At 34.4% G+C, this 26,372-nt stretch overlaps 3 protein-coding genes across 3 annotated transcripts in view; 2 read left to right on the top strand and 1 right to left on the bottom strand.

Annotated features, from left to right (window-relative positions):
• Positions 1–9,472, top strand: part of LOC123665001 (cGMP-specific 3',5'-cyclic phosphodiesterase-like) — a 96,961-nt gene extending 87,489 nt beyond the window's left edge. The window contains exons 11-18 of the mRNA XM_045599364.1: positions 1,661–1,752; positions 2,751–3,074; positions 3,665–3,818; positions 4,962–5,121; positions 6,737–6,957; positions 7,737–7,914; positions 8,806–8,925; positions 9,412–9,472. Coding sequence (XP_045455320.1) covers positions 1,661–1,752; positions 2,751–3,074; positions 3,665–3,818; positions 4,962–5,121; positions 6,737–6,957; positions 7,737–7,914; positions 8,806–8,925; positions 9,412–9,472 — 1,310 coding nt within the window. The remainder of the gene's footprint in view (positions 1–1,660; positions 1,753–2,750; positions 3,075–3,664; positions 3,819–4,961; positions 5,122–6,736; positions 6,958–7,736; positions 7,915–8,805; positions 8,926–9,411) is intronic.
• Positions 9,473–18,220: 8,748 nt separating this feature from the next.
• On the bottom strand, positions 18,221–19,009 carry LOC123665183 (39S ribosomal protein L35, mitochondrial). Its single transcript, XM_045599528.1, has 2 exons — positions 18,877–19,009; positions 18,221–18,771 (listed from the first exon to the last, which is right to left on the bottom strand). The coding sequence occupies exons 1-2, from the start codon at positions 18,896–18,898 to the stop codon at positions 18,266–18,268; spliced, it is 528 nt and encodes a 175-aa protein (XP_045455484.1). The 5' UTR covers positions 18,899–19,009; the 3' UTR covers positions 18,221–18,265.
• Positions 19,010–22,191: 3,182 nt separating this feature from the next.
• LOC123665184 (MICOS complex subunit Mic60-like) overlaps positions 22,192–26,372 on the top strand; it is a 29,340-nt gene continuing 25,159 nt past the window's right edge. Inside the window, exons 1-3 of the mRNA XM_045599529.1 lie at positions 22,192–22,315; positions 23,081–23,259; positions 25,491–25,647. Coding sequence (XP_045455485.1) covers positions 22,271–22,315; positions 23,081–23,259; positions 25,491–25,647 — 381 coding nt within the window. The 5' untranslated portion in view covers positions 22,192–22,270. The remainder of the gene's footprint in view (positions 22,316–23,080; positions 23,260–25,490; positions 25,648–26,372) is intronic.

The raw sequence follows: 26,372 nt of genomic DNA, 5'->3' as shown, positions 1-26,372 counted from the left end.
ATACAAAGAATTATATTTAAAACATTAATTTATACAAAGAATCTCGCACTGAATTTCATATTAACAAAATTTTATTTTTACCTTTACACATACATACGTAATTATATACAAATATACATACAATAACTCTCAATACATTTGCGTACAATGAAACAGCGTTTACTACAACTTAACTTGTTCCTATCTGAGTGATTTTGCCCGAGTGGAAGGGACGCGTGCCTCTCACTCGCTCTCATTGTGAGCGCATAACGTGAGCGGAGCGTAACGCAGTTTCTTGAAGTGTCACCCGGCAAACCAATTTATAAGACGTTGTCACGTCAAAAATGATAAATAAAATTCACTTGTTATTGAAAATATTGTTTATTAAACAAAGTAAGAAAAAGACTCTTATTTTTATATAATTTCAGTTGTAACGAAACATCTTATTAACGTAAAGCAGAATGAACGATTAAAACTATATTGTACTGAAATGGCAAGTACTTAGGTATCGCTACAAAATTTTGCGCTAATGTCTAATCTTCTGTTTAAAATGTATAGAAAATACAAGGAACTCTTGAGATCAATTATAAATTATTTATGAAGTCTTTTGGTAAAAGTTATTAGGTAATCTTAAGTATTCCTACCTACTAAAACAGCAGACTCATTAAAATTTGACCATCCTTGAATAACGAATGTTTGACAAACATATTTATTATAAACAAATAATCTGTGAGGCTAATAAAACAACTGCTACTATTAAAAATCTATCTTACAATGAGAAAAATAAGTGCATAAACAAAATAAATTTCTGAATAGGATTCAGGGACAATGATAAATTCAATAATTTTTGCGTCACCTGCGTTACATATTATTTAAACAATTTTAGTCAATAATAGACTGTGGAACCATTAACATTACACATACATTTAATAAAATGACCAAAACTTAGGTACCTGCACTTACAAAACTAGAAATATTAAATTTGGTTAAAAATGTTATCACACTATAACGTTTAACTTAAACATTAATGACCCTTAATCAAGAAATCACAATCACAAGCAAAGCTCTCGCAATCACATAATATATAGGTAGATATGGTTGACCAATTAAGGGATAATTGTTAGACGTATGTGTCATTTTATTTTAGGGTACATAACTGTTTAAGGGTGTATCTGGTAAGTTGATTCTTTAGAAATGGTTATGTTCGGGCTTAAGCACCACGTAAGAATATTCGTATCATCTACGGTGTCGTTTAATCCCATCACGTTTATGATTATTAACAATGATTGCTGTTACGACACAAAAACTGAAAAAATATATTCTATTTTCTACAAAAAATAGGTCACTATTTGGCAAATAGGAAGACTTTAAATATACAGATCGATAGAGGAGAAAAAAATAAGTAGGGCTGCATTAAAAAGTCAATTTCGCCAAAATGGCGGTTACGCCCTTTGAGCCCCGAGGTATCGATATAGTCTTTGTCACTTAGACATAAGGTTGCTTTGGCTTGGTGAAAGAATTATTTAAGTCGGCCAAGTAGTTTTTAAGTTTATACATTACGAGCATTCAAAAATAAAAATCTTCAATTTTTATGTTTAGAAATATAGATAGAATGTATTTATGAGTAATATAATAGATTTTTTCCTTTTGAAAGCTTTTTATAATACGTTTTTTATTGTAGATTTCGATTTATCGGACGAAGATACGTGCAGGGCGACGTTAAGAATGTTCCTGCAATGTAATCTTGTTGAGAAATTTCACATACCTTATGAGGTAAGGTAATTCTTATTAAGTTTTCTATACTTGCATTAAAAATTCGAAGATTTTTAACAAAGTAATGTAACGAAACTCATGCCGTGTGGTGTGGACCGAGTAGAATAGCAGCACCCCCCTTCTTCCCGTGGAGGTCCTCAAAGGCGACCGAAGGATAAACCTGGCCCAAAATGATCAGGGTCCTGGAAGAGGAAAACTTCATTTGAAACCCGGAATGGGGTATCCGTCAAGCATTCGTAGCATAGCTCTAAAATGTGAAAGACTCCTGCAGCCGAACTGGCTCCACACGTATCGACTCGTCGTTCCTGTGGGCCTAGCCAGTGAGGTCGGGAGGGTGTCGCAGAGCTTAGGTAACTCTGCGTGTTCCTGAAGAGTGTCCTAGGCGACACAGTGTCTGTCTGACACTGTCTAAATCGTCTGCAATAGACGGACTAAGGCCAATGAGAATGTAACGACCTGAAAATATTACGTTATTACGTTTTGTTACAACTATCTATAACTTATATTTAAAACTAGCTGACCCCGCAAACGTTGTTTTGTCATATATGTTATTAACCCCCTTAATCCCCCACATAACTTAGGGGGAAAAAATAGATGTTGGCGGATTCTCAGACCTATCCGATATGCACACAGAATTTCATAAAAATCGGTCCAGCCGTTACGGGGGAGTATTGTAACTAACATTGTGACATGAGAATTTTATATATAAGGTAAAAATATAAATAATTTTCTTTGAATTTTCTGAGACGTTTCTGACCGTTGATGATTTTTGGTAGATTCGGATCTATAAGTTGTAATGTGATGGTTTATACCCTATATATACATACGTAAACCATCCTAAATTCAAATGCTGTACATCGTTTAAGTACTTACAGGCTTGAAGGGGTTATCGAATAGTTATTAATTTTTATAATATTCAAATCAATGCGTCCAATATCGTAAAGCAGATCTAGATATATTACATTTCTTAGTGAAATATTTAATCTAAATTTTCCCAGGTCTTATGCCGATGGATACTAAGCGTAAAGAAAAATTATCGTCCAGTAAAATACCACAACTGGCGACACGCTCTCAACGTTGCTCAAACAATGTTTGCGATGCTAAAAACTGGTAAAATGGAACGTTTTATGTCTGATCTAGAAATACTAGGTCTATTAGTCGCTTGTCTATGCCATGACCTAGACCATAGAGGTACTAATAATGCGTTCCAAACGAAAACGGAGAGCCCTCTAGCGATTTTGTATTCAACCTCAACGATGGAACATCATCATTTCGATCAATGTGTCATGATTTTGAATAGTGAAAGCAATAATATTTTCCAAGTAAGTTATGTTTTTGAACTGTTTTTAGATGATTTTTAAAGCAAAGTATATTTGTATTTGACGTGATAACGTCTAATAAATCGATGAACGCCGGTTGCATGCACGAAAAAGGATGACTCTTGTCCAGTTACGCTCAATGTCCCGTTACGCTCATTGTACGGTTGCGCCACATCTATCTCTCTTCCTCTCGATTGGCCTATGCGTCCGAGATGTTTTGTTACGACGTTGTCACGTTAAACTATCGTCCGTAAACCAACTTTACAGATCACCAATTGTTTTTCGTATATTTTATTATTCCTTTGTATTAGAAAGTGAAAATGTGATTTTCCGGTTGATTTAGCACTAAAACTTAGTTTTTTTTATGAGTATAATTTTGTATTTGAATGTTTTGAGGTAGTTATATTTTTATTTGTTAGTAATATTTTTGGGTTAAATTATGCTTAATCCTATTAAGGTTTTTGTTCCGTATTAAAAACTACAGTTATGTCTATCCGTTTGTAAGAGTATTTTCTCAACATACATTAACTTCTTGTAGTACTAATTTTAAAAAAATGGCGTACTAAAACATTATTGATATATAAATTTTGTAGGCGTTATCACCTTGTGATTATAAAGACGTTATGAGGGTTGTGGAAACAGCGATTCTATCAACGGACCTTGCTATGTACTTCAAGAAGAAATCAAAGTTTCTAGAATTGGTTGAAAATGGGGAATTCGACTGGCAGAGTCAAGAGAAAAAAGAATGTAAGTGTAATATAATAATGCCCATAGAAACAAGTTAAATAAAATCGTTTTAATGTAACAAATAATACTTTTCTAATATTATGTATCGAAAGTATGCAGGTATATATTACGATCTAGCAGAATTTTCGGATGCTATTAAAGGCACAAGCAAAGTGCTGTGTGGCTACGGCACTAAAGAATTTAGCCACCCCCTCTCTTCCCGTGGGTGTCGTAAGAGGCGACTAAGGGATAACAATGTTCCACAACCACCTTGGAACTTAAGAAGCCGACCGATGGCGGGATAACCATCGAACTGCTGGCTTTGAAATACACAGGCCGAAGACGGGCAGCAGCGTCTTCGGTGCGACAAAGCCAGTACTGCGGTCACCAACCCGCCTGCCCAACGTGGTGACTATGGGCAAAACACATGAGTTCACGTTATTTTTGGCGTAAACTTGTGGAGGCCTATGTCCAGCAGTGGACTGTATAGGCTGTAATGATGTAATGATTAAAGGCACTGATAGTAATCGGTACTTGTATCGCTTTAGAAAAATCATCAGCAACTCTGCGATGGAGCAGCTTGATCGATTAAGTCCAACCCTTCTATAAAGATGAGGTGTTTGCCCATCAGATGAATGTTTAGGCAAAATCAACAAAAATCCACTAAACTACCTCAACTTTTTATTATATTATTTGACTAGCGATCCGCCCCGGCTTCGCACAGGTGCAATGCTGATACTAAATATACTACAGAATGTCTTTATTTATAGTATGAAGCTGGCTTATAGCATGGTTATTAACATAATAACAACATTCAAATATGCGTCGTTAGATTACACGTTGTTACACAATGCGTTGAAGAAATAAAGGTTCACTACTCGTTCCCCGCAAGTGATAGCGTGATATATGTAGCCTATATGTTGACCCGACTTCTTAATAATATTCGTGCCAAATTTAAAGTAAATCCATGCGGTACTTTTTGAGTTTATCCCGGACATACATACAGACAAACAGACAAAAATTCTAAAAACTATACTTTTGGCTTCGGTATCGATTGTAGATCACACCCCAAGTATTCTTTTAAAAAAAAATTAATGTACAGTTTTGACTTTCCTACCATTTTATTATATGAATAGATTTGACTACGATTGTTTACTATTCCAGTGCTCTGTGGTATGATGATGACAGCTTGCGATGTGTCCGCAATAGCGAAGCCCTGGGAGGTTCAACATAAAGTCGCTAAACTCGTAGCCGATGAGTTCTTTGACCAAGGCGATTTAGAAAAGTTGCAACTTAACCAGCAACCTATTGCTATGATGGACAGGTACGTAAAATAAAATATTTTCATGCTAATATAAACTTGATTATTTGATATATATGTATGTGTATTTGTACTCGATAGTTGATATGATAGGTGACACTAATTGTCACTTCTCTGTGTACACTTCCCTACCGCTTTCACTACGCTGTGTCCTATATGCCCAAAGGTTGTCTGGAAGAGATCGCTACTCTAGCGATAAGACCGCCTTTGTACACTGTTTTTTTATTTGTATTAAGTTATTGTGTTGATTGTTGTTGTGTACAATAAAGAGTATCTATCTATCTATCTATCTATATTTGCGTAAATAGAACATCTTAAAGACAGACGTCTTAAACCATATTGTAGAAATAATAATAATTGTGTTTGCTCGCAAATGAAAAATAAACCGAGTTCTCAATTCGACTGTATTATTTTAACGACTTCAAAAAAGGAGGGGGTTTCTTAATTCGACCGTATATATTCTTTTTTTTTTATGTGATTTCGCGGATAACTTCGTCGTTTATGAACCGATTTTGATGATTATTTTTTTGTTGGAAAGAAGATATACCAGGGGTGGTACCATGAAAAGGAAAATAAGATATGATAATGGTATCCCAGTGAAATCAAGGAGAAACTTCGAAAATCTTAATGATGACTAGTGCGTTTGTTATTTTTTTTCGTCTACTTACGTTGTATTACTTGTCGATGTAATTGAAGTCGGTTTTTATCGCTTGCTAGCAAACACAATTATTGTAAATAAAGATATACTTTCTAAAGATTATTACTCCAATTTTTTTATGTGTATTAACGTAACGTAACTTTTGACGTGACAACGTCTAATAAATGGATAAACGCCGGCGTCATACACGAAAAATGATGACTCTTTGCGTTACGCGCTCATTGTCACGTTAGATAGTATATGGAATATAGATAGATGCGGCGCAAGCATATATACACTCGATTGGTCTATGCGTCCGAGGAGATGTTTTGTTATGACGTTGTCACGTTAAACTATCGTCCGTAAACCAACTTTACAGACAACTAATTTTTTTACTGGATTTTTTTAATCAAAAGCTAGTGCTTGTCATACCCCCCCCCCCATGTCATGGCCCCATTTAAATTTGATCGAATTTTTAATTTGTTTATGCATTCGTGTAACTTATTAGGGGAGTTCATAAAATACGTGAGATGTTTAAGGGGGGGAGGGGGTCGAGTAAAATCTCATCTAATCTTACGTTGGAGAGAGGGGCGGGCTTCGGCAAATATGACGCAATTTTTTTTTCCGATTGAAAAATATTATTTAAGTATTCTATTGTTAATTTTTTATTACACTTATAATTAAACTCTCAGCAATATTGATTACTAGTCTTACCTAGTCGTAAATAAAAGCACGAAGCATTTTTTTTTACAATCCAACGCGTTTACGTAAGAAACCCACATTTTGAAAAATCTCACGTGAGATTGGGGGATGGGGGAGGGGGTTGAATAAAATCTCACGACATCTCACCAGGGGGGGGAGGGACAGAAAATTTAAAAAAACACCTCCCGTGGACGATGATGACGCCCCCTTCCTTATCGCTTATATCTCCGTATTCTTGATAAAGTATAATTAATACATATTTATTATTTTAAATTTTAGAGAGAAAAAAGACGAGCTACCACAAATGCAAGTCGGTTTCATTGACATGATCTGTTTACCTTTGTACAAAGTTCTGTCAGACACGTTTCCCTGGATACAGCCATTATACACTGGTACCATGGAGAACAGACAACGCTGGCAAGACTTAGCGGAAAAGGTGGAGATGGGACTGACGTGGATAGACCATGACACCATTGATAAACCCATTGAAGAGTTTACAGGTTTGTTCGTTGATATTTAAGTAGGATACGTCAAAAATGGTATTTTCTTACCTGTATTACAAGAAAAATTTATGTAATAACCTGTACTGATTTAAAAGGTTATAAAAAGTCACAATTCAAAAAATGTTCATTACTTACGTTTCTTTCAAAATATCTCAAATTTTTAACTGATTTGAACTAATCTTTTGATTAGTCAATAAATACCTCGAAAGATATTTTCCTTATTTAATTTAACACCCGATAGAAATGTTCTAAGCAGCAAAATGTAAATCTATGGAATTTCAACCACAGCGTATTCCTAAATTTTTATTATTGAAAATAATTGCTACCAACATTATAATTGTAATAAGGTCCTTCTATTTGTCTAACTACTACTACGCCGCCACGCTTAACTTTGGGCTAATTATAATGAAATTTAATATGGATTAGCCTTGAAGCCTGAGGAGGAACATAAACAGAAAGCTGTGCTCGAAGCACGAATGGGTTGTATGAAAATTCGATTGTTCCTCGACCAAATTTAATTTTTATACCCGACTTTTAAGAAGGAGAAGTAGTTTCTCAATTCGATTGTATTATTTTTTATATGTTATCTCAGAACTTTATAGTATGTATACCCATTTGATGTACACATTGAAATACCTAAACTGGTACATTTCATATGGCTCTATTCAAATTCGAGCGACATTTGACGAGGAGTTTTTGATTTATCCCTTATTATTGAACAAACACTATCATTTTTACTACTAATTATTGATCAGGTTAATTTAATTTCATTATAGCATCGAACGAAGCGATTAAAGACGTAGAACTAACAGTGACAACGTTGAACTGCGCAAGACCGGTTTCAGACTCCAGTAACATGGCGCTTGTGAAGCCTATCAAAACTTCCTTCCACTCCTTGAGACGAGGGAAAACAAGCAACTTTTCAACACGGCCAGCTAGAAGTAAACTTACTAGGTGAATTATTTAGATATTATCGTGGAATTTAACAAAAAAGTTATTGTTCATCTCGCAAAGTTATAAAATAAATAAATATCTAAAATAAAAATAGCCTTAATTACTACTTATTACTTCAGCTACCTGCCAGTGAAAGTCCCGTCAAAATCGGCCCAGCCGTTTTAGAGATTAGCCTGAACAAATAGACATACAAACAGACCGACAAAAATTGTAAAAAAATATTATTTTGGTTTATGTATCATGTATAAATCCACATACGCTACGCTTCAGCCTGTAATATCCCACTTCTGGGCATAAGCCTCTTTCCCCATGTAGGAGAAGGATCAGAGATTAATCCACCACGCTGCTCTAATACGGGTTGGCGGATATATTCCCTACTATGAGTAACAATCGCTATCAGATTTACATGATAACAACCGGGACCGACGGCTTAACGTACTCTCTGAGGCACAGTGACAGACCCACAAGGACTGCACAAACACCTAGACCACGGCAAACATCTTCATGGTCAATACAAATGTTTGTCATGTGCGGGGATCGAACTCGCAACCGACAGCGGAACAGCCACAAATCAATGCTGTGACCGTTGTGCCAACGCGTCGTCGATTATTTTTAAGTAATAAGCTAAATAATAAAGTCTTGAAAACGTAATACCATTGCACTCATAATTTAGTTAATATACCACACAGATTCATTCAAAATCTCTAACCCCAAGCACCTTTGTTATCTGAATAATCTCTCAGAAAAATACATTGCGTCCAAATAGATTTTTCTTTAATATATTGCTTAGTCTATATTATTCCTAAATCCTAGACTAAATTAAATCACAAAACAAAAACTTTTAAAATTATGACGGCTGTATAATCAGAGTGAACCAAAAGTTTCCTTCAGATCCCTCTACGCGGCGCCAAGCTCACGAGAAGAGAGAGAGCGGACAGCGAGGGAAGAGAAAGAGACGCCCGCCCCGACGGAGCTGGCGCTGCAGACCAAGGCGTCTAAGCATAAAGGACGGTTGGTATCTGTATACTCATACATAGAAATAATTACATATATAAATAAATAAATACAAATATTACACCTGGGCTCAAGCGATCGAACTCACAACCCCCAGAGAAGATAGCGGGGCCACTAAAAACTGCGCCAACAGGCTAGTGAAATGATTCAGATTTATATAACTACCTATTACTAAGTTGGTACGACTAATATACAATACTTAGGCGGTTCCACTGAATACATGTATGTTAAGTATAAGAAAACAAAGAAAACTTTATAACTTTAGATAAATATTATCTTTTCAGGTTATGCCACATGTTGTGACGGTTAAGTTTAAATTGGTAAGCAACTTTTTATTGTAAAAAAATGTCTACGTTACTTTTACCCTTCTACTAATATTTTTTTTTCATGAATAAAATTTAAAGAGTTATTATTATTATTATTATTATAAATAGTTTTTAAACTGATATGATTGAAAATTAATATACTTCACATTATTTATAGGAGCAGCGAAAGCAGTACAGATCAAAAGGACAGAGTTAAACCGTCCAAATCAATTGACTAACCAATAATGAGACACATTTAATGTCGTAATAGTGATGTTTCTTCTGGTTATTAGATACTGTTAGGATAAACTTACAGTCTGTAGTGAAATGTAGAAATTAATCTCTGATTGAGAAAAATTATTGCAAATATATTTTACAAAACCAAATTGAGATTTAAATAAAAGCTTATACTTTTTTATTTTATTTTTTTATTGCTTTAATAAGATGCCAAAGATTATACAGTATGTATAGGTACATAATACACTTATAGTGTTTATCAGTCATAACAGTAAGTTGTTTTGTTATAAGAATAACATTTGAAACGAATATTATAAAACAATTGAGCATTGTTCAATAAAATAATTCAGTCATCGGTTAGTATACTGTACACAACGGTTTATTTAAACATACGCTTATTAAAATACTACATTTAAAAAAAAACATATTGATGTACTAAATTTTTCGTATAATTTTTCTCAATCAAGACTAAGATGGTTTCTATTAGTTATTAAAATATCGTCGTTTTGACGTTAATATTGTTTCATGTAAAACAACTCCTAGATAAATGTTTATGTATTTAATAGACTGTGATCTAGTGTTACTTCACCTATATTTCTATTTAGGTACTCTGTGTATATGAGTGGCCGTTTAAAAAGTTAATTGAACTATCTATAAACGATATAAACTTAACATTTAAACTCGTAATATATATTTTTTATTTAATAAAATATTATGAATATTTAGTTGATATATGTGATAGCCTTTTGGTTGGTTTCTATTCGTATTGAGTATAGCAATATGGCAGCACTATAATATTCATAATATTTTAGTACTATTTAAGATCGTATTTATTTATGTACCTATTTTAAAACTGTTCAATTACTATATATTACTGTAACATGATATATTATCATGTTATGTTCGTCTATTTTGTGGCCTTTGAAGCTATACTTTCGTGTGTTACCAGCATTATAATATTTAAAAAATAGTCCCTATAGATAAGTTTAGTTTTTTTTTGTGTAATAAAAAAATTGTTTGTCAATTGATTTGTATTCATTAAGCAAAAAGTATTATGATGCTAGTCGACTTATTTAACTTAAGCTGTTATTTATATATGTACGGTAATTTTTACGTCCACTTCGCTTATGAAGATATGTGCAATAATAAATACTAAAGAGACAATTACATATATTTAGAGTTTTATTTATATCATTGACAAGTTTCAATTTCATATTGAGTACGCATATTTTATTACATTATTTTTTTTTAAGTATTTAAAAATTAGGTTTAAGATGATATAGTTAATATAAATCCTGTAATTTTGTTTGTCATTCATAAATTTTATTTTATATTTCTAAATTCTAAGCTAGCAATGTTGCGGTTTAATATTAAACAGTCTTTCTGCGAATATACATGTGAGAACTATAAACTTTTTTCATAAGTAGACATTGGGTGTGAGAAAATTTAAACTTTTATACAATCTACGTTGAACAGTAATATCGAGTTCGACTCATATAGTGACTTGTTTGTATCTCTTTCTGGTATATAAAGCATAATATTAGAAAGACAGAGTGGCTATCAGTTTTACAATATGTCTTAAACACTTGTATGTAAAAAAAAAATAGCGATTTTAGGATTGAAATGTTGTGAAATAGACTACTTATTTAGAAGTATAATTGATGTTGTAAAATAAATGTGAATCTTATATCAGACATACATGTATGTACCTTTTAGTAATTCCATTTCGAAAAAATTTAAAATGAACTTATTTCGAAAATATAGCAATAATTAATTTTAACAGTTTTAGCGAATCATACATTATATAGTAAATGTAATAAACTTCTTTATTCAATCAATAACATTATATCTACCTATATTGTGAACAGAAATCCATTTTTACCTATCAAAATTTGTTAAGACCGAAAAAAAAAAATTGAAAAGAAAGTGAAGAAAAAGTTTGAAAGAAAATTGTATTTAATGTTTACTGATGTTTAGTTTCTTTTTCCTATCAATATTTGTTAACATTCAAGAATATTCTATTAATGTGGAATATACAAAGTATAATTGACAATGTTTTACATCTATTAACGGGTAACCCATTTTGTACGTCTCTTGTATATTCAATAGAAATGTTACCATATTACATTTGTGGTTTTGTTAAAAAAAATATTATCAATTAAATATGTTTCAGTAATTAAATTATTGTGAAATTTACTATGGTTTTATTTATCAATATTTTTAACAATAAATTGTGCAAAATACTATATTATTATCTTTGGAAATTCGTTTGAAATATGTGTTAATGTTATGTTGTGTATGAATATGTACTATTGATTTTGTTTGTTTCCCAATAAAACATAAAGTAAATACCAGAAGTATTAAGCATTACTGTTATAACCACATACCAAGTTACCGTTACCAAGAAACACTAACTGAGGTAGGGCACAGGAGGAAATTTCCTGTTCAAAAAATGGAGCAGCACGACTGGGGTAGTACCTCGACCTTACAGAAGATCACAGCTAAATAATATTGCTTTCAAGCAGTGTTGTGTTCCTGTTGGTGAGTAAGGTAACCAGAGATTCTTGGGGGAATTGGGGGTAAGGTCGGCAACGCGCTTGCGATGCTTCTGGTGTTGCAAGCATCTAGGCTACGGTAATCGAGCCGTACGCTTGTTTTCCAACTTAGACAAAAAAAAAACAAGAAGTTTTGGCGGATGGAATTAGAATAGCAATATATGAGCAACTAGTCCACGGAAGGAAAACTCCAGAAGCTTCGGAAGTAAAATCTTTATTGACTGTTATTGACAGCAGTTTAGGCGGGCAACTGTGTTGCCGCTATTTTTAACCGACTTCCAAAAAAGGAGGAGGTTCTCAATTCGACTGTATTTTTTTTTTTTTTTTTTTTTTTTTTTTTTTTTTTTTTTATGTATGTTACATCAGAACTTTTGACCGGGTAGACCGATTTCGACAAATTTTGTTTTAATCGAAAGGTGGTGTGTGCCAATTGGTCCCATTTAAATTTATTTGAAATCTAACAACTACTTTTCGAGTTATATCTAATAATGCGTTTTTACTTGACGCTTTTTTCGTCGACCTACGTTGTATTATACCGCATAACTTTCTATTGGATGTACTGATTTTGATAATTCTTTTTTTGTTGGAGAGAGGATATCCCTAGTTTAGTACCGTGATAAGGAAACCAGGATCTGATGATGGGATCCCAGAGAAATCGAGGGAAACTCTCGAAAATCCGTAATAACTTTTTACTAGGTGTACCGATTTTAATAATTTTTAATTTAATCGAAAGCTGATGTTTATCATGTGGTCACATATAAATTTTATCGAGATTTGATGACTACTTTTTGAGTAATCTTTGATAACGCGTAGTTGCTTGACAATTTTTTCGTCGATCTACGTTGTATTACTTGTCGATGTAATTGAAGTCGGTTTTTTTTTCGTTTGCAAGCAAACACAATTATTAATGGGTGCGTTCTAATATAAACGCCACAAAGCAATTCTAAAAAGAACACGGGTAGACATCCATATGCCGCGCCGTACGCCTGTTTGCTTCATAAATAATTCATTTATTAATTATCGTCTGATCGATACCTTAATTTCGACACATCTAAGTCCCAAAGAAGCCTGGGTTGCGTATTTTTTTTGTCCAGCAGATAATAAATCAGCATAGTCAAGAATTGGTAAGATTGACGAAGCAACACGGAGGAGATGTCTAATTTTGAGGATAAAAGGAAACTTAAATTTAGACTTAAATAGATTATGTAAAATACTCTGCAGGCACCTTCTGGAGTCCGAGAATATAACGGAGTTGTTTAATTGATGTGACTCAATAAACGAAAGAGCCTCCAAGATAGCCACAGATTCCCCAGTAAAAACTGAGGAGGCAGGGGACATTTTGCAGTTCAGAACTACATTAACTCTCGGAATCCAGACAGCTGATCCTATACACCCATGTTCAGAAAGTTTAGAAGAGTCTGTGAATAAATGATACCAATCTTTGTAATATATGTTTATGGCGTAGTTAAATTGCTGATTTGCTCAATGCGATCCTTTATCTATACCAAGATTGAAAGAAATATTGGGAAGAAGTACTAAAGCATCGAATGGAAACCTCGTAAATAGGTAAGATTCTACACTGATGAACAGGGGAAGGAAGGCCAATAAATTTATTATAGCTTTTAATTAGACATGGGGAAATGGGAGATTTGTGAGACCAGTAGGATGAAGAAAGAACTAATTGAGAGAGAAGGTGTAGTCTAGCTGAAAGAGGATGGGAAGAGAGTGGGAGGGTTTTAAAGAGAAATCGGTCTGAGAGGTATTGGCGTCGCAAGTGTAGAGGAAGTTCAGCACATTCCACCTGTAGAGCGTTAATAGGAGAGGACTTCATTGCACCTACTATTATGCGGAGCGCTTTTGATTGGATTTGATTTTTTGATTGGTCCAGTTCGCGTATAATAGTTTTATGACATGGCTCGAGGATTAAAGATCCATAGTCAAGATGGCTACGTATCAGAGCGTTATATATAAGTTTTTATGTATTAGGGATGGGAGCCCCACCAGACTCCAGAAAGACATCTCATAATGTTTAAGTTTTTTTCACACTTTCTTAGGACATGATGTATGTGGTGGACTCCTGTCATTTTAGAATCCAAAAAGACACCCAAGAACTTGACTTTATCTGAAACCGGAAAAACCTGATTATTGATAGTTACAGTTAAATTAGGGATGGTTCTTGAGAGGTGGCGAATACTAGCGCGACTCCTCTCGCCCCACCCAGGCGGATGACTGCTAACAAGTGGTGGTTTTTAGTCAGTAGGAGTCTGACATAACCCTCTGGCGCCCCCGCGCTGGAGATCCATGACGGATTTTCCTCACGTAAAAAAAAGGGATGGTTCTTGAGCGGGAAAAAACGACAATATAACTTTTTTCCACAGAAATATTCAAGCCATGTTCTGTGAGCCACTCATTTAGGTAATGGATGGCAGAGTTAAGGCGAGCAGCGGCAACAGAGAGATCACTGGCGGACAAAGCTATATCGTCTACATATTCAAGTACATTGCAAAATGAGTTAACGGATAAATCTAAGTTGTAGGTGTATAAACTATAAAGCAGGGGGGTTAAGACTGATCCTTGGGGAAGTCCTTTCCAGGCCATCTTTGAAAAAACGGGTAAATTTTGATGAGAGATAAGAAGGGAACGGGAGCAAAGGGAGTTGCAGATGTAATTGACAATCTTCACTGGGATACTCAGATTTAGCATAGTCTGCCTGAGTATTGGAAGACGCACGTTATCATAAGCAGACGAAACATCAAGGAACATCCCCACCAGCGACTCCGATAACTCCGACTTCTTCGAAAGGGCAATACGGATGTCGGTGACCAAAGTACCAAGACTGTCCATGGTACTGAAGCCCTTACGGAATCCAAATTGGCTCCTCGAGAGGATGCCTCTGCTTTCTAGCAACCACTCAAGTCTATTTTTTATTAAGTGTTCCATAATTTTAGATAGTGTGGTGGAAAGAGCAATAGGACGATAGCTTGCAGGATTTCTTAAGGCTTTTTCGGGTTAAGAATTGGGATGATGATGCGAGTCTTCCACTCATCAGGGGGTATTTCTAATTGAAAAATAGAGTTGAGGAAATTCAAGATGACTCTTTGAGAACCAATATTACACTTAATAATAAAAGAATACGGGACACCATCAACTCCTGGAGATGAGTCAGAGAGAGACCCCAACACAAGCTGAAGCTCCGCCATGGAGGATGGTACTTCAAAGTTGCTCACAGCAACAGAGGCTGATGATAGTACTGGACATTCATCATAAGAGGGAACCCAAGGTAAGGCTAATGTCTGGGAGAAACGCTCAAGCCATGGGTTAGGGTCATTCGAAGAGGGGTTGGTGAAAGCAGAGAACGATCCGCGGAATTTTTTTAAGTTTTTCCAAACTAGGGAGGGGTACAGAGAGAGGTGATAAGCTTTCACAGAAACTGCTCCATCCTTGTCTCTTTTCTGTGAAAGAAGTCTTTTAGTTTCTGCTGCTATTCTCTGATAATTTATATAATTTTCTCTAGTCGTTGAGGCAGAAAATTAACGCTCAGCCTCTTTACGCCGCTTGCAAGACATGGTACATTCCGAGTCCCACCAAGGAGGAAAGGCAATTCGGAAGGAGGATCTGCCCTTAACGGGGATGTGTGCATCTGAACTACCCAGAATAGCCTTCTTCAGTATTGGGTAAAGGGAGTGAACATTAATCACATTAACAGGAGGGATGCGATCAATCAATATCTCTGCCATGCTCGCATATTGGGGACAGTCTGCCTCTGTCAATTTGTATTTTAAATGAGGAGCATTTTTAATTGTATATGGAATAGAGCATTGAGGCCATTCAAGGGTAATGGAATAATGATCGCTACCAAAATAGGAAGGAAGAATATTGCATGTGAGTTCAGAGGATAATGAAGAGGAGCAGAGTGATAAGTCAATGGCGGATGGAGAGACCTGGGATAGGGTAGCGCGACGAGTGGGAGAGCCATCATTTAATATAACTAAGTTAAAGTCATCAACTAAATTTAAAAATGTGGTTGATAAAGGATCACAGTAGTGAGATCCCCATGAGGTGTGATGGATGTTAAAATCTCCAAGAACCACCAAGAAACGATGGAATAAAGTTCAGAAAGGACAGTTGAGTTAGGATCAGGCAAGTATATAGAGAGCAATGAAATGTTGGAAATAGAAACAGCAACAATATTAAAGTTATTACTATGAGCAGGGATAGGGATTAAGGAAAGAATAACAGAGCTGGATACAAAAATAGCTACACCAGCTCTACCATCATCTCTGTCATCCCGAAGACAGGAGTATCCACAGACCCTAAAATGGGACCCTGGTCTCAACCAAGACTCCTGGATTGCAAAGATGATAGGATTATATTTGTTAGCAAGGAATAAAATATCTTGTTTTTTATTTCTTAAGCTACGACAGTTCCATTGTATGATCTGCCTCCGAGCCATTATTAAAGTTTTTTTATTAGATTAAAAAGCTGAATCAAGTTGTCACGGAGATTGTACGGTAAACCGGTGTCATTGAACTGGGAGAGCATATTCAGAAGGAGGTTGGTAAGTTGTTCAATTAAGTTGTCGTTTGGTGAATTTTCATTATTCATGATGGCAAAGCCATTGGGATACTCAGTAGAGGGGGTTTGGACAATAGACTGGTGAGCCAGTTTATCATAACCAGGAGAGGGGGAAGAAATAGGATTGCGAGATTTTTTTTTGTAGGATACAGTGGAAGATGGAGGCACTTTTTGACGGGAATTAGAAGAGGGGTGAGTAGATATTGTAGCATCCATAAATGATCTACGGACCTTAGGGAATCTGGCTGAAGCTTCCAGGTAGGAGATATTCTCCTGAGACATAACAATTTTTATTTCTTTCTGTCTAGCAGCTTCAGGGCACTTAGGATCATTCGCTGGATGGGACCCGGAACAATGGAGACAGGTGGGAGACTGGGCAAAACAAGAATCACCTTCATGTGATTGAGAGCATTTGAAGCATCTTCGAGATGATCTACAAACATGTGGCCAAACCTACAGCATCTGTTACATTGAATTATGGGGAGGATGTACGTTTCAACCGGAAGAGAAGTGTAGAAAGCGTATACATGAGGAGGGAGTTTTTGACCAGAAAAAGTTAAAAAAAAGTAGAAAAATCTACGAGCGCAAACAACCTCACCAAAACCCATTGGAACTTTTAAGTTCTGAACTAATTCCTCTATTGACCATTCCACTGGAACGTTTCTAACTAAGCCCATGCGAGATACGCTGTAAGACGGAATAGCTGCGCAGAATTCTGCCTCTAAAAGGACAGAAGGGTCAATGAAAGAATTAGCATCAGCTGCTATCTTAAACCCTACTGACACTCGGTTACGGCCAATCTGTTTTACGCCATCCATTGACACATTTTCGAAATTATTTTTAAAGAGAAAGCGACCAAACTCCATAGGATGGAGAGTGGTGCCAGACCGAGGTTCCGGTTCAGGTTTTGAGACGTGTACAATAAAAGGGGCTCGATCATCAGTGTTATATTTAAGTTTTTTATTTTCAAATTCTGGTCTTAAGTAATTAAGTTGTATGGAAGAAGTCAGGTTATGTAAGTTATTGTAAGTTATTCAGGTTATGTAAGTTAGCAGTATTAAATGAATCAAGAGATACCGTATTTGGGCGTTTAATACGATTATTTGAGTTCTCATTTAAACTCAAGGTCAAATGTGGAGGAGTAACATAACATGAGTATCCATTTTAAAAACAAAGACTACCTACAGTTACAATTTGACGTGCACAATATATAATACAACACAAACTACTTACAGGTAACTATACAAGACACAACAACAATAACGAAAACACTTAGTTATTACAAGATTACTATCAAATCTTTGCAACTAGCACTCGCCCTTGAAATGTCATTTTAAAGAAATGAAAAAAAAAATAGTTGATGGTAGAAAAATATTTAACAATTAACCAGTTGATTTGTATGTGTCCACCAAGTTTTTGTAAAAATAAATATTTCTTGTTTGTTGATTCTTCTATTTTTATTGCTATAGATATATAATACACTACTATTTTGTCAATATCTTATTAATTTAGGACTTAGATCTTAACATTTTTCCTATTCTTAGATTGACTTTAATTTTTATAATTGTAGTAAGAATTTAACTTAGCTAAGGATGTTATCATATCAATAAAATCATAATGAAACCTAAACAACACGCTTTATTGTCTATTAAAGTATTCAATAATCTAAAATTCATGTCTTGGCTTCTTCCTCGTTATGGGAAATTCTTCTCTTGTGTGGTAGGGAGCATATGGGTCTTCAACGTAATATTTGGGTTTCTTCCAATACCTGGTAACCATTTTGTCCAATAATTTATTCTGTGTTCCATTACAAAAAACATGCTGTCTTAGACGTCTCTTCTGCGGGGGTGATTTTTTCCACATTTTCTTATGCTTACCAATTTTTGTTCTTATCCATCCTCCCCAATGTAGTCGAAAGAATCTTTTCACAACAGCTTTAACTGTCTTCCTTTTACCACTTTTTAAGCTAAATTTCGTTACTGTTCTTACAGGAACTACTAGATTGTTTGAAATATCTAATATTTGTTTATTTATCAAAGAGCCATTTCGTAAATTAGTAAACGGAGAAGTGTTAATTGAGTTTAACGTAGAGAAACTCCTTACTTCACTGGGTATAATTTTAGCTGCATTATAGAAGTAGGGTATCGTTAGAGGTCGTATATTCCGGAGAACTGAAACAAAAATAAAATAACCTCAAAACGAAAACTCGATAAGAAATTTCGTAGCAATAATATTCAAATTCATATCGCATAGTATTTTTAGTAATTAATAATAACCTGATGTAGCACATCGAAACATTTTCCGGGATGAAATTAATGCAAAGTTATTAAATTACACTTTTTGAGTTTTTCATTTAGCAATATTTGACCGTATTGCATAAAGTAGATGTACGTCAATGTCAAATTGTCATACCGTAGCAGGGCTGCCAGGTGCAAAAAAAGTATGATCGTACGCCAACTACAAAAAAAAATCGTATACCAAGGAAATTTTGAAATAAAAAGATCGTACAGCCTTTTAAGAGTAAGTACTAATTTTTTAATATAAATTATCAAAATTCACTTAGTTTTAGAAAATAAATGCAATAAAACTATTTGTTACACTCACACAAAATTTTCTGCGGTCATATTTTTTAACAAAAAGATATGTGACTTAAACTTCGTATAATTTACGTTTCTTCTTATTATAATTGCTTGCCTAATAATGTGTAATGGGGAAAACATAACAAATTTAAAGCACATTGAGCCATTGTTTTATAATTTTCAAATTGTTTTTTATTTATTTTAAAATGTGTTTTTTTTTTCAAGTCACAATTATATCCGAAAGAAATTGGCTATGATCTAGACTAGGTAAAACCGAATTAGAAAAACCGAATTATGGGGTTTTTGGGTGTGGAGGGTGGGGGTGTAGGGGAATCTATACAAGGTAACACTGTCACACCTCAAAACCCCATGGTTATGGAGATATCCATGGTTAAAGTTTTGAGGTTAGAAGAAGAATTTAAAGCTATTATAATACCTTTGAGCTCGTACTGTTTGCATTGTGTGACAAATCGACACTTTTAAACAAAATAACGCGTCAGACATAATATTCTAATAAAATTAGTAACATTGCGTTTTAGAATATAGGTTTAGAAATTCGAAAAATACCCAAAACCGAATTGGAGCACCCCACTGTCCACGTGGTCTTGGTCTGTCCTACCCCTAGAGCGATTTTTTTTTGTGCCGCGGAGGCGCGGAGGGAGGGCAGCCCTCGCCCACCGCAGCCTCCGCTACGGAACGGAGCATGAGTGAGCGCGCTTTCGCACGCAAGGGCGGAAGGGCTGCACTTCCCGCAGCGCCGAAGACAAGCGTTCTTCTAACTTTCGAAATTCTTCTTCTAACCTCAAAACTTTAACCATGGATATCTCCATAACCATGGGGTTCTAAGGTGTGACAGTGGTACCAGGGGTAGCGTTCCCCACCCTCTCCCCCCCTTCCCCCCACGGTCCCGAAATTCGGTTTTACCTAATCTAAAGCTTTACCGAGAAATTTCGTCAGAAAGCAAACGAATACAGCCTTTATATGATATTTCAAAGAGTCATCATTCAAGTAAAAGATCTAGAACGCGTTAGGTAGTTAAGGCAAATCATGCCGGTGGATAACGTTTCTTTAATTATGAAATGTTTCCAGGTAATAGGAATATAAAAATCGTACATTTTGCGTACGATCTTAGTCTAGCGATCGTACATGAGTAAAAATGCAAAAAAATCGTATGAGTACGATTAAAATCGTACATCTGGCAGCCCTGTACCGTAAGTATGTCATTATACGTGAATTGTTAATATGTTTAATCTTTAATAAACTATTGTTTTTCTTCATAAAAAAAATATTGTAATCCATAAATATTGCATTACTAACTGCTGCCCGCAACGTCGTCTGCGCGAACGATATACAGCACCAAAAATACGATTACGGAACGGGGAACGAGCAGTGAACCTTTATTTCCTCAACGCATTCTGTAACAACGTGTAATCTAACGACGCATATTTGAATGCTGTTGTTATTATGTTAATAACCATGCTATATAAGCTAGCTTCACACTATAAAAATCACGCAATTTATGTAACAAAGCCGATAATCATAATTAAATGAATATAAGTAAATTTTCAAGCAGCGCCATCTATGAGAGTTTTCTGTAGATATGAAATGTAAAGAAGAAACGGGTAAATGAATATTGTTTTGGCTAAGTGTACATTACAGGTAGATCTTTTTTTGGGAGGTTAACTTTTTGTTATTTCTGACTCTACCTTAATTCCGGTATTGCGGTAAGTGTACTCATGCTCCGTACTGCGACTATCACGCGTTATTTTCGAACAAATTTACGTAAAAACGATCTTTACTGCAAGATCAAAATACGATACGAACTGACCTTTAACGACTGACAAATAGACACTTTTAAGCAAAATAACGCGTTAGACATAATATTCTAATAAAATTAATAACATTGCGTGCTAGAATATAGACATAGAAATACGAAAAATACCCAAAACCAAATCGGAGTACCCCACTGTACACGTGGTCTTGGTCTGCCCTACCCCTAGAGTGTTTATTTTTCAGCTGGAGGCGCGGAGGGAGGGCAGCCTTCGTCCGCCGTGCGAAAGCGCGCGAACGAATGCGTAGAGGAGCGGCTCAGGCTCCTCTGCGGAACGGAGCATGAGCGTGAGCGTGCTTTCGCACGCAAGGGCGGAAGGGCTGCACTTCCCGCAGCGCCGGAGCCAAGCGTTACTCTAACCTTAAAGGTGGTAGGTTAATTTTTTTCGATTTAAAAATTGAACCTCAAAACTTCAACCACGATATCTCTGTAACAACGGGATTTACACGAAAATAGTTGTCCGGGGGGTAGAAAAACCCACACAACCTTCCACCTCCACCCCCTCTTTTCCCCCCCAACCCCATAAATTTCTCGCCGGGATTGTATTTATTTAGCTTTATTTTAAAAGATATAATCGTAGGTATTTTTGGTGCTGTATAGCGTTCACGTAGACGACTTCGCGGGCATCAGCTAGTGAACTATAAAATTTTTTAATACACTAATTTGAAATTTGAATGCTGCGTTAAAAAATGCGGCTGACAGTATACAGATTGCGTTCCGTTTTAAATAGTAACCAGTATAACTGGCTATATAGGAACGGCCTCCGTATTTTATTATTATACTCTTTGGGAACGGATTTATAGTATACTAAATTGACGTCACACTGTAAAGTGTTCGCAGTGCATATTGAAATATAGCTACAGTTATTTTTAAATCACAGGCAAAGATTTCAATTATATATATATATATATATATATATAAACATTTATTAAAATACGTGAATAAGTTGAGTTTTATAATCTTATTAGAAACAGCACTACCATTAATGTCTTAATTTTAGATTATAGATAATACAAAAGACGGGTTATCACTTTTGACTATTTATCTATTTAATTAACATACAAAAATACACATACAATTTTATGTAACTTTAACGCAGGACAGTTTACCAAAATCTAGCATTTGATTGATTTCTAAAGTAAATTATCTATGACATAATAAGAGAATCCTTCATCTTCCTTTAATGTTTATCCTACTCTATGCCTTCATCCCTTTGCTCTTGCTTTTGACAGCCCGAGTGGAAAAGATTCAGTGCCGAAAATGTATAGATTTACAAACCATTTAACAAATCCCAATTTAGTTCTCGTAAGTATATCATTTTTATAATATTATATAAACAAATGTATAAAAAAAAATCACGTATGTCATTTAATTTACTATATCTAATTAATGAAAATTGTAAGAGTTACTTCTGTTTTTACTGTTTACGATACTTTACGATATGATTATTGTTTTAAGTTGTAAACACAATATTAAAAGCAAATTTAATTTTTTTTTTCATAATTAAATTGTCTAATACAATAAAAAATTGTTGTTGTTGTCCCTTACATAACAATCGATAACGTCATTTTTGTAAATAACCTATATATACTGAGACATCGGCGGTCAATGCTAATCAGCTGAGCTTTAAATATTTAAAAAATAAATAGTTTATTTCTTATTCATATAATATATAAAATGTTATCATTTTATATCATATCAGTTATTTAAGTCTCTTGCTAAATTATTTAATATACTTATGAGTGTTAATAGGTTAAAAATAAGAAAATAATTAAAAATAATTTGTTGTGCTTAATTACATGTGTATATAAAGAAATAAAAAACACCTCTCTTGTCAACAATAAAGATTAAAAATCTAAATTTATTGTAGCTACATATTTTACTTTTAAGTAATAAGAGGTCATTTTCCATATATAGGCCATTTTCCATATATAAAAAAAAAACCTAAAAATCGTCTTACAAAACATTCAAAATTGTAACACAAATTATTCAAAACATTTAGTAATTAAAACAAATAGTTAAATATTTAAACAATATTTATATCATGTCATTTAAATTCAACATTTACAGGTAAGAAAACAGATAGGTGACGGATCATGCGCGGCACTGATAGTGATGAGAGCCCCTCGACGGAGGTATGCGCTAGATCAAGATAAGCCATCTACTAGACAGAAGCCCAAATCTCGGAAACTTTTCTGGGGAACGGTCGGTGCTACTGTGTTAACTGGAGCAGCTGTTGTTTACGCTAAGTATGCTATATATATGCTATATACGCTAAGCGTGCTGTGTGGCTACGGCACTAAAGAATTTAGCCACCCTCTCTCTTCCCGTGGGTGTCGTAAGAGGCGACTAAGGGATAACAAGGTTCCACAACCACCTTGGAACTTAAGAAGCCGACCGATGGCGGGATAACCATCCAACCGTCTTTGGCCTGTGTATTTCAAAGCCAGCAGGCTTTGAAATACACAGGCCAAAGACGGGCAGCAGCGTCTTCGGTGCGACAAAGCCAGTACTGCGGTCACCAACCCGCCTGCCCAGCGTGGTGACTATGGGCAAAACACATGAGTTCACGTTATTTTTGGCGTAAACTTGTGGAGGCCTATGTCCAGCAGTGGACTGTATAGGCTGTTATGATGATGCTATATATATAATTAGGATATATGTTACATAATTTTAAACAAATTCATTATTTTCTTTAGTTAATAAATTTCTAATATAAAATTTAGGTAATTAATCAGATTGTTATTTTAATTGGTTTAATAATAAAAATGACAAGTTGTACAATATAATGGGAGGTCAGACAAATTTTCAGAAAGCGTATTAAATTAATATTTATGAATACATACTTATCTTCATTGAAAATATTTTTTTTTTATTTATAGCCTTTTAGGTACTTAAAATATTGTTTGCTTAAAAATCCCGCCAAAACACCACATTATGCCATCTGAGAGCAGGTGACGTCATTTGTGGTAAAAACAATGGGCGCGTTCCACCTAAGGCCCCGCCATCGATCACGACCGCTAAAATTGCCGTTTCACTAACGTAAAAAGCGTCGCAGGCGTTACGGACGCTGCGGAATATGGCGGCATGGTGAAAACATGATGCAGGCGTTGCGGACGCTTAGTGAAACGCGGCCAATGCTTGATCCCACAAATGACGTCATGCGCTGTAGTTGGTGTTTCAGTACAGATTAAAAATATTGTTCCAACATTTGATTGACAAGATTTTATTTCTTCATTTAAAAATATTTAAATGAATTATATTAAATTATTATTCGATAAATAATCGTAAAACAGTATATTTATTTTATCTAAGTACATTATAGATTTTAATCTGATTACTGTCCGATCTCCTATTGTTTTTCTGTTGAAAGTTTTAAAAAATATCCTATAAATTTGATATTTGTACTATGTTATCGGGGGTCACCCATAAATTCCGTCACACATATTCACAATTTTTTTTACCCCTTGTGACAAGGACAGGTGTGAATTTTGTAATGGACATTTTGCAATTTAACACACCAGTTTCGACATAATTTATATGTTAGTGAATACTTATCATGTAAAAAATATATATGGCAAAACGACGTTTGTCAGATCAGCGAGTGTTTTAATACTAACTACTAATTAGATAATTTTATGTGAATGTGGCTTGGAGGAAGGATCTCTCGATCATTTGTTTTTTAACTGTCTGAAATTATCTGTATCACTATATGATATGCTTCCCAAAAACATTCCGCGGCCGGTTAATGTTTGTTTTCTTCTAACTTTAGTGCCATCTTCTTTTTGTGCTGTCTTAGCTAAGTTTATTAGAATCAATGATATAAAATTATAATTTACCAAAAAATTAAAATTAAATAATCATGTCAAATATTTTCAACTAACCGCAGCTTAAGCGGCTTATCCCACTATTGTACTGTCAAAAACGGACCATCTCTGGACTTATACACTTTCAGCACTTGTCATTGGCAAAATCATCGGCAAAAAGCTGATGGAGCCATAGTCTTTAAAGAAAAAGAAGAAAAATTAGATAGTTATGTTACATTTTTAAATGTCTTGTCACACAATATCACACTTCGCTGACCGCCTACCCCCCTTAACGTGTGACGTAATTTATGTATGGTCCCTTTAGTTATATAACAGTCAAGGAATCAAGAAATATTTTTTTGTAAGTGTCTGCAATCATAAATTGATTAAAAGTGTTTTAACTTAAATACATTAAATTTAATTATATTATGCTCTATAGAGCCTTACATATCGAATAGATTTCACTTAAATTAATTATTGTTTTTTCCATAACCTACATGGATCCTCCCATTTATGTAATTCTTAAAATAATAATAAATAAAATAATTAAATATCTATTATACTTGTGTTATAGGTAACAACCGACTGATATAACTATTTTTTTTTTTTTTTTTTGATAAGTTCATAATATAAATAGTATTTATACAAACAAATTAAAACATTTCTTGTTTTAGATCAAGCCCTGAAACTCGTAATTGGTTGGAGTCAAATGCTCCCTGGGCAAATGATTTTGTAGCCCTCGTGTACCAGGAGAACACAACCTACTGGAAGTTCTCCCTTAACCAACTTAACAAAGCGACTACATCTATAAGCAACTTCTTATTTGGAAAGGTAATTTTATAATAACAAGTTATTTTCTTTTATAATTTCTCTTTACATAGTAATTATTGTGGGTTAATTTTTTTATTAATGTTTAGTGGTGATTGATAGTCAAGTCTTTCCCCTTTGGACAAAAGGTTTTTTAATAACTACTTATATTTAAACTTAAAAAAAAAGTGAGAAACATGTTGCCGATTTGGAGGTTGTTATGTTTCTGATTCTCACACAGTATATTATTACTTTCATGTCTTTTCAAAACAAGTCCAAGAATTAATTAATATCTATGTTTTGTCTCACGGAGTTAATTCCATGAGCTGCCCAATGGCAATGCAAAGTCAGCGGAACACATACTAATTTAACACGGAGGTCTGGAGTGCATGCATAACTATGTAGATTGTGTAACGTTTTAAATAAATAAATAAATTTGTAAATAATTATTACTGTGTAAAAGGTTATTTCATATCTTAATAATGTATTTTCATGTTCTGTGATATGTTAAATTTAGGTTTTTTTTTTTTAAATATTGAAGTGAAAATGTTTCATACAATAAAAATAAATTAAAAATTATTAAATATAAATACTAATTTTCATTAAGAAGTAATATATATTTAAATCATTAATATTGGTTTGGTTTTTCATATTTTATTTATAGTCCAGCGTTCATTGAAATTAAATAATACATCTGTAAAATGTATTAGTGTTTTAAAATAACCAAATATGTGTAAAATAAGTTCATA

The sequence above is a fragment of the Melitaea cinxia genome, chromosome 23, assembly GCF_905220565.1.
Source record: "Melitaea cinxia chromosome 23, ilMelCinx1.1, whole genome shotgun sequence".
Taxonomy (NCBI): Eukaryota; Metazoa; Arthropoda; class Insecta; order Lepidoptera; family Nymphalidae; genus Melitaea; species Melitaea cinxia.
This window is presented reverse-complemented; position numbering and strand designations above follow the sequence as displayed.

Bases quoted from the DNA above. Each gene is read 5' to 3' on its own strand.
- LOC123665183 (XM_045599528.1), bottom strand. From the start codon at position 18,898: ATGTTTCGATGTGCTACATCAG. The intron at 18,772-18,876 runs GTTATTATTAAT...TTTTTGTTTCAG, and splicing joins GTTTCGATGTGCTACATCAG to TTCTCCGGAATATACGACCT.